This window comes from Anolis sagrei, chromosome 1, assembly GCF_037176765.1.
Source record: "Anolis sagrei isolate rAnoSag1 chromosome 1, rAnoSag1.mat, whole genome shotgun sequence".
Taxonomy (NCBI): Eukaryota; Metazoa; Chordata; class Lepidosauria; order Squamata; family Dactyloidae; genus Anolis; species Anolis sagrei.
Window position 1 is genome coordinate 39,588,971 of NC_090021.1, and position 10,678 is coordinate 39,599,648.

At 41.0% G+C, this 10,678-nt stretch overlaps 1 protein-coding gene across 2 annotated transcripts in view; it reads left to right on the top strand.

The window, feature by feature from the left end:
- The window catches only part of EPHX1 (epoxide hydrolase 1), a 32,660-nt gene extending 22,766 nt beyond the window's left edge, over positions 1–9,894 (top strand). For both annotated transcript variants that reach the window (XM_060754183.2, XM_060754184.2), the window contains exons 8-10: positions 1,183–1,291; positions 6,161–6,286; positions 7,919–9,894. In XM_060754183.2, coding sequence (XP_060610166.2) covers positions 1,183–1,291; positions 6,161–6,286; positions 7,919–8,132 — 449 coding nt within the window. In that variant the 3' untranslated portion in view covers positions 8,133–9,894. The remainder of the gene's footprint in view (positions 1–1,182; positions 1,292–6,160; positions 6,287–7,918) is intronic.
- The last annotated feature ends 784 nt before the right edge of the window (positions 9,895–10,678 follow it).

Here is a 10,678-nt window from a genome sequence, read left to right on the forward strand (position 1 = left end):
TATCAGTGGTTCCCAACCTTTTTTTTTGACCAGGGACTGCTTTGACCAAGGACCGCTTTGACCAGGGGCCACTCTCCAACATTAGTACCAAAAGGGTTACAAACATTAGTACCAAAAGGGTTACAAATCAATTTTTGGTCAACTTTAGATTTGGTTTGGTTATTTGGGGTGCTGTTGCATTGGATAGACCACATCAGCTCTAGTTTCTGATACAGAACATATGTCATCCTGTAGTCACCATCTGCTTGCCCACAGGAAACCATATTTAATAATCTAGAGGTGATGTGGTCAATCCAATGCAATTTTCTGAACCCGCACACCAAATAACCCCAGGAACAGACCTAAAAGTGCATGTCTCATGGACCTTATTTTAGGTTTCCCGGCCCACCATGGGTTGGGAACCACTGGTGTATATGAATATGGTTTCAAGTGGGATCACCATAGGTCCTAAGATCAACCAAGTTTACATATCTGTGTGTCTTCAAGTTGTTTGTTAACTGATGGCAACATCATGAATTTTGTGGGGTTTTCTTAGGCAGACTGTACTCAGAGATAGTTTTACCAGTTCCTTCCTTTGAAATACGGCCTATGGAATCTGGTACCCCTTAGCAAGCCCCCATATAGGCACTAACCAGGCATGTTCATGCTTAGCTTCCAAGACCAGACAAAATCTGGAACCTCTTCCAGCTGTTTTTCTCCCTATATTTATTAACCCCTACTTGTGGAGACTTTAAAAAAAACTCAACTAATGCCAATTGATTTCCCTTCCCATTTTTAGTCTCCATGTAGAATAGTGAATGAGTGAGTGTAAGGGAGGGAAATGGTTGTTCTTCATCCAGAAAGTAAGACAGGGAAGTTCTATATCTTTCAATATTGTATCCTCTAAATGGGCTTCTGTAATTGCAGTCTTAAGCCTCTGTTTTTCTCTCTTGTTACCTAAAAGCAAATCCTCAAGAGTGCTTCAGCAGTGTTTATTTACTTTGGGCTATAGAAGCTGTTAACATTGTTGATATATTTGGGGGTGGGGGTGTTGATGCCTTCTTCTTACAAAGATGTCTTGCCACAGCTCTTTGGTTAGCAAGTTTTAAGTGGTAGCTGTTAAGTAACCCCTTTGATGTGAGTTTGTGTTTGAGACAGAATGGATGAGTTAGAAGTGAACCTCTGATTTTCTTTCCTGGTTAGGCTGTGCCTTGAATGACTCTCCAGTAGGACTGGCTGCTTACATCTTGGAGAAGTTTTCTACATGGACTGATATCAGCTTTCAGCATCTGGAAGATGGAGGACTAGAAAAGTAGGTACCATTCATCCCAGCCTAGATGTTCAGATACATATTGACTTTTCCTTGCTTGAGTTCAGCCACTCCAAGTATTGATAGATCAAGTCTAATGCACCATCAAATCTAACGCACACCTTAATTTTCAAAATTCTGAAATCAAAAAAAGGATTTGCTGGTGAATGTAATGTGCAGCGGCAAAAAGTGCACTATTTGTAATTTGGCCAAAAAGGTGGCTGCATGCTTATAATTCCTTCTTTAAAAACAAAAGTGCTAGAACACCAAAGCTTCTGGCAATTGAAGGCGCAGGTTCGCAGCTTGGGTGTGATCCTGGACTTATCACTGAGCCTGGAGCCCCAGGTTTCAGTGGTGACCAGGGGAGCATTTGCACAGTTAAAAATTGTGCACAAACTGTGCCATACCTTGAGAAGTCTGCTTTGGCCATGCTAGTCCACTCTCTGGTTACATCCTGTATAGACTACTGCAACACACTCTACGTGGGGTTGCCTTTGAAGACTGTTCGGAAGCTCCAAATGGTCCAACGGGCGGCAGCCAGGTTGCTAACAGGATTGGTGCTCAGGGAGCATACAACTCCTCTGCTGCATCAGATCCACTGGCTGCCAGTCTGCTACCAGGCACAATTCAAAGTACTGGCTTTAGCCTATAAAACCCTAAATGGTTCCGGCCCAGCTTACCAGTCTGAATGAATCTCCCATTATGAACCATCTAGAACCCTAAGATCTTCTGGGGAGGCCCTGCTCTCAGTCCCATGTCCATCTCAGATGCATTTGGCGGGAACGAGAGACAGGGCCTTCTCAGTGGTGACCCCTCAGCTATGGAACACTCTTCCTGGGGATATTAGATTGTCCCCTTAACATTTCGCAAAAAGGTTAAAACCTGGCTTTTTGAACAGGCATTTGCAAATGCAATGTAATCAGGCAATGACAGACCACAGAACAACTGACGATGCAATGGAATAGTGATTCCAGTAAGGAGACGCTAAGGATTTATGTTGTTATTGATTTTTTATGAACTCATATTTTATATGCTAATGTTTTAAATTGTATTTTAAATGTTGGGGGCATCGAATTGTGCCAAATGTAAACCGCTTTGAGTCGCCTTCGGGCTGAGAAAGGCGGTATATAAATATACTAAACAAACAAACAAATAAATAAATAGAAAAGAAAACATTGGGGTGCATCTGTGCTGCAGAATGAATCCACTTTAACTGCTTTTGTTCAGTGCTGTGGAGTCATGAAGTTTTGCAGGGTCTTGAACTTGCTCATCAAACTACAAATCCCAAGATTGCATAGCATTGACCATGGCCATTAAATTAGAGATGGCATTCCCCAAATAGGAGCTCCAGGTGCTCCTGAAGTAGATTCTCTTTTTGCTATGGCTCAGAACTAAAATTACCGTATTACGCGAATGTAATGCACACCCTAATTTTGGAAAAGGTAATTTAGCCAAAAAAAAAAAAAGCGAGCATTGGATTTGAGTAAATACAGTATTTATTTTAAGCTTTTAAGTTCCACCTTTCCTAAAGTCTTAGAGTTGGAAGGGACCATAAGGACCATCTAGTCCAGTGGTTCTCAACCTGTGGATCCCCAGGTGTTTTGACCTACGACTCCCAGAAATCCCACAATTTACCAGCTGCTAGGATTTATGGGAGTTGAAGGCCAAAACATCTGGGGACCCACAAGTTAAGAACTACTCATCTAGCCCAACTTTTCTGTTAGTGTGGAATATACAACCAAGGCATTCCTAAGACATAGCCATCCTCAAGGTACCCTCTGATGCAGTCTGTTACACCGTCAAACAGTAAAGAAGTTCTTCCTGATGGTTTAATTGAATCTCTTTTCTTATCACTTGAATCCATTGGTCTAGTCTCTGGAGCAACAGGAAAAAGTCTCTATCTTTTCATGACACTCTTTCAAACATTTAAAAATTGCGATTACTGCACTTCTCCCTTTTCTGTTCTCCAAGCTAAGCATTCCCAGCTCCCTAAGGCATGCCTCATAGGACTCAGTTTCCAGACGTTTTATAAACTTGGTTGCCCCCTGGATATGTGCCAGCTTATTAATGCCTGTTTCGAATGTGCATATTCTAAGCAGCTTAACAAAAACATACTCTGTCTGTGGTTAAGAGGACTAAACGTGCAGCGAGAGTTGTCCCTGTAGTGCTGACTCATTGAATTAAGAATGGAAGGAAGACGGAAAAGAACTCTGATTCACAGCCTCTTTATAGAAGGAGTGGGCAACATAACCCTGCCTGTTTTATACATACACATGCATGCAGGATTGCTGCCAGATTTGGTGGCAGAACTGCTTTTTGCTTAGGTGCACCACTGTGCATGCATTGTTTTAAAGGAAATAATTTTGAAAGCCTCCAAAATGAAATAAGTTAAATACATTCAAAGGGGAAAGATGGTCCTAAGTGAAACCAAGGTTGTAACGACAGTACTGGATTTGTATTCAGAAATCCAAGGAGTCTATAGTTAATGTGTGACACTACTTAAGGAGCGGCTTAAAGAGCTTGGCATGTTTAGCCTGCAGAAGAGAAGGATGAGAGGAAACATGATGGCCATGTATAAATATGTGAGGGGAAGTCATAGGGAGGAGGGAGCAAGCTTGTTTTCTGCTGCCCTGGAGACTAGGCTGCAGTGGAACAATGGCTTCAAACTACAGGAAAAGAGTTTCCAACTGAACATTAGGAAGAACTTCCTAACTGTGGGAGCTGTTCAGCAGTGGAACTCTTTGCCCCATAGTGTGGTGGAGGCTCCTTCTTTGGAAACTTTTAAATAGAGGCCGGATGGCCATCTGTCAGGGGTGCTTTGAATGCAATTGTCCTGCTTCTTGGCAGGGGGTTGGACTGGATGGCCCATAAGGTCTCTTCCGACTCCATGATTCTTTGATTCTATATTCAGTAATGTTTGGGAATATAAAAATAACTCTGAAACTATTAAAATTAGTGTAGGGTTTATCCAGATAAGTGTAGTGCCACCAATATTTTTGTCAAACTTTCTTACAGTATTATTCTTCCAGATGGGGCAAATGTATCAGGAAGTTGTACTGTTTGTTGCTGTTGTTCTGTGTTTGTTGTTGTTTTTAATACCCAAAGTCCTGGCATCAGTTGCAATTATTTGACCTCTTTGAGTTATTTTCTCTTGAAATCCAAGACATTAAATCCAAAAAGCCTTGTTTTATTCTCCTATTTTCATTAGAGTTATAGCACTATAGAGCATCAGTGAAATGGCTCTTCAGCACTGCAGCAGCATAACTCTAATTACCCAGATAGTTGCTCTGTACTTACTGGCCTTATCCATTCTTTAAAAAAACAACCTACTAGTTGTATCCATTCTATTTAAATAAAAACATGGAGTGGGAAGACCTCAGTCAGCTGTACTACTTCTTCCACTCTTTTCCATTGCTGCAAAGATCAGACAGATATTTCTCCCAAGCACTGGAGGTAGACAGCATGAGGCCCATGGGTCCTAGGTTTTTGTTTGTTTGTTTTTGTCGTGTTGGGAGCGACTTGAGAAAATGCAAGTTGCTTCTGGTGTGAGAGAATTGGCTGTCTGCAAGGACGGTGCCCAGGGGACGCCCGGATGATTTGATGTTTTTATCATCCTTGTGGAAGGCTTCTCTCATGTCCCCACATGAGGAGCTGGAGCTGACAGAGGGAGCTCATCCACCTCTCCCCGGATTTGAACCTGCAACCTGTCGGTCTTCAGTCCTGCTGGCACAGTCCTTCAGTCCCACTGTGCCACAGGGGGGCTCCTGGTTATAATAAACCCCTTGTCCACCCCTTGTCAAATTTACTGTTGTGCTGAAGAATATCACAGCATATCTTTAATATAAGATGCATACCATGTGTATATTGGAATTTTTAAGTGAATCACCCTCCCAAAACCCTCCTGAAAGCACTCTTTAAGGAGGTGGTACAATGGGTTAAACCGCTGAGCTACTGAACTTTCTGCCCGAAAGGTTGGCAGTTCGAATCCGGGGAGCGAGGTGAGCTCTCACTGCTAGCCCCAGCTTCTGTCATCCTAGTAGTTTGAAAACATGCAAATGTGAGTAGATCAATAGCTACTGCTTCTGCGGGAAGGTAACGGCACTCCATGCAGTCATGCTGTCCACATGACCTTGGAGGTGTCTACGTCTCTTTAGCTTGAAATGGAGATGAGCACCACCTCCCAGTTGGACATGACTAGACTTAACATCAGGGGAAACCTTTACCTTTTTACTAGTGACACAGCAGCAGATTCAGCAGTACAGGGAGGCAGTGCTGGTAGATTCACAATGGTGACTGCCTGCACCCCAAACAATATCATCTACTCTGTCCTAAAGCAAATACATTATACCCTTATTTTTCATTACAGGTACACAAGGGGCACATCTCTACTGACTCCTTAGTTCAGTTTGGAACTGGTTTGGAAGGAACCGGTTTCACTGTGTGTGTGATTAGATTGACAGGTCTAGAACTGGCTTGAGGCCAGGAAGGTGATTACATTAATCATGGAACCTAGTCTTTCTAGTGACTTTCTTCTATGTGCTGTCATGCATTTAATCCATGCTGCAATGTGTATTGGTAGTGTGTGTTTTGCCACTGTTACAGTTTCAAGTTGTCTTGAAACTGCATCAAATTGCTATTGTAGATGGGGACCCATGTCAAGAAATTTAGAAGTGGAGAGAAGTATTGACTGCTTTCAAAGTCCAGTTATATATGTGACTAAAATGGTTAAGGATGAAAAATAGTGTGAAAAAGATATTTCCCTTCATTTCCTGCAACACACACCAGCCATTGACTGAAAAAAATCAATAATAAACTGCTATATTTAAAAGCTCACTGAGGTTTAATATATCTTCTTCTGAAATATCTTTTTAGGAAGTTTACTCTGGATGACCTTCTCACAAATGTCATGATCTACTGGGTTTCTGGATGTATGGTTTCTTCAATGCGCTTTTACAAAGAGAATGTGGGGATGCTCTTCACTAAAGATAAACATGCAGCGTAAGAAGCTCCTTTTTCCTCATTTTAGTGCTCCTTCATGGATCCTCTGTCTTGATGCATTTTTTCAGGTCTATTCTTGTATAGGAGGGAAATGTAAAGGTATTATTGATTACTCTTTGTAAGATCTGGGTTTCTAGAGCCTTCTGAGCCATACAGTGAGCATCAGTAATGGTAAAAAATGTTCTCACATTAATGAAAGCTGCAAGGATTGGGGGGGGGGGGTGTTAGTACATCTTCGCAAACATCCCAGTAAACATGAGCAGTGTCCATGCTGATTTAAAAGATTCTGGGATTGTAATCCAAAAATAGTAGTGTGACAAAGTTCTAGTTTATAGCAATGCCAAAAATGTCCAAGATGATGTTACTTAGGTAGAAACATTTAATTATTTAAGGGAAATTATTTTCATACACTCATTGCAGCAATTTTGAAAGCAGTCTCACAATATAAGAGTGTTACTACAATGATCGGTTTCTAATTGAAAAAAATCAAGTTTATGGCTTAGCCAAGGCTAAACTGAAAAATAATGTATAGTAAAATTATTACTGGTTTGTTTGGGGTTTTTTGTCTATTTTTTCATGTCAGGATTGACTTGAGAAACTGCAAGTCACTTCTGGTGTGAGAGAATTGGCTGTCTGCAAGGACGTTGTCCAGGGGACACTCAGTTATTCGATATTTTACCATCCTTGTGGGAGGCTTCTCTCATTTCCCGCATGGGGAGCTGGAGCTGACAGAAGGAGTTCAACCCACTCTCCCTGGATTCGAACCGCCGACCTGTCGGTCAGCAGTCCGACAGGTCTGCACAAGGATTTAACTCATTGTGCCACCAGGGACTCCAATTTTTACTGTGAACCCATGGGATGTAGTGATTTGAGTACTGGGCTGTGTTTCTGGAATTTGAATTCCCACTGAACTATGGAAACTTATTGGGTGACCTAAGGCAGGTCACACTTTGTTTCCAAGGAAAATAAATCAGAAACAATTTGAAGGTGCTCAACAACAAACCACCACCACCACTACTACTACTACTACATTTGTCTCCATTGCCAAGGGGATACCTGAATGTTTGATTGTTTTACCTTCCTTGTGGGAGGCTTCTCTCATGTCCCCGCATGGGGAGCTGGCTCTGACAGAGGGAGCTCAACCCACTCTCCCCAAATTCAAACCACTGACCTCTTGGTCAGCAGTCCTGCCAGCATAAGGGTTTAACCCATTGTGCCACCTGAGGCTCCTTCTCTATCTGTGATCTTTAGCCATAACACTTAGATCAAAGACTGCATGTCTTCTAATGCCAGCTTTTGTGAGAATAATAGTAAAGAAATCTATTGTGCTTTTCAGAATAATGTATTTTTTACGAATTCTAAGCTGCATGTTATATTTTTGATTGCCTTTCTTGGTTTTGCTTATGCATCAGTTGGAACATAACTTGGTGCTCTTTGGATCTGTTGGGATGCAACTTCTGTCATCCCACAGGAAACCTGACCATGTACCACACTATTTGAGGATGACGGGAAGGTGTAACCAACAAACACAAAGCCACCATCTTGGGAAAAACTGTATTTTGAGGAAGGCTGTTGGGCAAGGCAAAGTGGGGACATACAGATTATGACATTTCTTTTTTGTTTAACTTACAGGTTGCCTGTGAAAGTTCCTACAGGAATTGCTCTGTTTCCACATGAAGTCACATACTTTCCACGGTCTTGGGTTGAAAAGATGCATGTCAATATCGTTTCATTCAACCACATGCCCAGAGGTGGTCATTTTGCAGCTTTTGAAGAACCAGAGCTCCTTGCTGCAGACATTCAGCAATTTGTGGAGAAAGTAGAAAAGGGCAACACTTCCAAATGAAGAATAACTTGTTTAAATTGTAGGCTGTTGAAATACAAGCTTATATTCACTATTATAATTGAGATTAAAAATGAGAAAAACCTTTGGAGTGATTACCTCTATAGCCCTAGAGTAATATTTTTGTAGCTCTGTCTCTTATGCTGCAATGACAGAAGAAAAAATGAGTCAATCCTTTCAAGCTGACTTCACAATGATCTAGAATAGCACAATAGCTGAAACTAAATTGTGAATGAAGAAGTCCCTGCTTCTAGCTTTAATTATTTCACTATCAGCAAAGTACTTTGCAGAGATGGAGTGGGGAGTCTATGGCCCTCCAGATGCTGTTGAATTCTGCCTCCCAGAAGCCTCAACCACCAAGACCAGTGGCCAATGATGATGGGGACTGGGATTCAACATCATCAAGAGGGCCACCGGTTGTTCACTTGTCTTATAAAGAATGAGAAGGCAACTTTCTGCCATCATCAGTGGCATTACAAACTAGAAACAGATAGAAGAGACGGGAAGGGAAGGTAAATCTTCATCCTGGAACTCAGTAGGTCATTTCAAAGCAACTGCTTTTTCAGCCCCAGCTGAACTGTTTGAAGAATGCTCACTTGCCTAACGTGTATATAATGATTACTAAGCTTTTCTATAAAGAGCTTATTGGGTATATCTGGGCATGGAAGTAGTCATCTGAAAGAACTGTGATTTGCTTAGTCTTTTTCTCAGCTATGTTTCAGGTAATGGATATAAAGTATCAGTTTCTATGTCAGCTTTAATTGCCAGCTTCTTTCTGTTACTATTGTTTCATTTTTAAGGGGAAATGAGTTAAAATTGTAGAATCTCAAGAACCATAAAAATTGGGCCATCAAGTCTGATCCCTGCTATATGCAGGATCTCCAGCTGAAGCATCTCCAGCAGATAGCTGTCCAGGCTCTTTGAAGATGTCTTGAGAAAGAGGCCTCATCAGTGGTTTCCTTGTTGAATCTCTTACTGTCAGCCATGATCTATACAACACCATAAAATGGAAAGGATCTGCAAACAGGAGATATTTTGCTAGCAGTCTGAGGGCTACCAAATCACATAACAATAACAGCTCCTGAGCAGCCCTTTTGTGAAGAAGTTTAGGATTTTACTGTCAATGAAGAAATTGTGAAATATTTTCTCTTAAATCTGCTATGAAAATAAACTTTCTGCTTAATAACCCATAAGTCACATCATGCAGCTACCAGCTGACAAATTACAAATGTGAGTAGAACTTCCACATTTGTCGTTTTATTAAATGCATAGAATTCCTTTGTAAAACAATTTATGGGTAGCATTTCTAGGAACAAGTACTCATAGCCCACTCAGCCCCATCTCTGGGGCCTAAATTTAACTTTAAAAATCATAGTAAGCAACTTGTAAGGAATATATCAATCCATGACTTTGCTTTAAAAGGAAATACCTGTTCTTAGAAACATTCATTGTTTTGATGGTTATGAAATTTATTGTAGTTTTCACAATGGAAAGGTCATGAAACAACACTTCTCTGGAGAAAACCGGGTCTTGTATGACGTCTGCATGGCACTCCAAAAGTATCTAAAATCCAGCTCCTTTGTGAGTAGGGTATCCTCTTTTTGACATTTCTGAGAAGGGAGCCAAATCTTTTCTATTAAGGCAGTTTTCGGGTGGCCTGGATTACCTGGGAAGTGTATTTGTTTTTACTAACCCACCTTTTGGAATGTACAGATCTGTATATTTTAGAATTCTAAATGAAATAAATTCTACATTCAAAGACAAATATACTAATGTGTGCCAGATTATTCTAGTGGTTGGGTTCAAATGATATATAATGACATAGCTTTACTGATTCATTGAGTTCTGAAACAACCTTTTCAGCACGGCTCGTGAAATTTATTTCATGTGTGTGTGTGTTTCTACTGCAGCAATTCATGTTAGATTCATGTTCAAGTCTTCAACTAATACCTTTCAGCTTCCACTTTCTTCAGTTGCTCTGATGTGAACCAGAAGTTTCTGTAGCCGAAGGGACAGTTTTAGAAGAGATTCTGGCAGTCGCTGAGTGATTCATCTCAGCATCCCTCCAGCCTGAGGTCATGCAGTGTAAAGCCTATATTTTCCATCCTCAGTGTTCTACAGCTGGGATCTTGTGATTCAAAGGCGACTGTAGCCATCAGAACAGATAAAGGAGGCAGAAACCAAACTTTTTCCAAAGCTAGAAAATGTTACTTTTTATTATTAAAATCCACCAATCCAGAATTTGCCATGCTGGCTGAGGGTTTCAGAGAATTAAAGTCCAAAATAAATTTCAAGTTTGTGCATTTGTTGTAAGATTCTAAGGTATCTACAATATCCTTGGTAAACATCCTGTTCATGACTTAATATCAGATAGGATTCTATACTGGCCTTTTGCAATGATCCAAGATTACTATTCCTCAATGCAGTTTTTATCTGTTGCACCTGTCATCCCTCTGTCTCCCAACATTTCCATTTAGAGTCTTGGCAAGATGCGCAGTAATGATGATGCTCTCCAGAGAATTCCTGGGAAGTTCCAGAGGTTGTCTTGT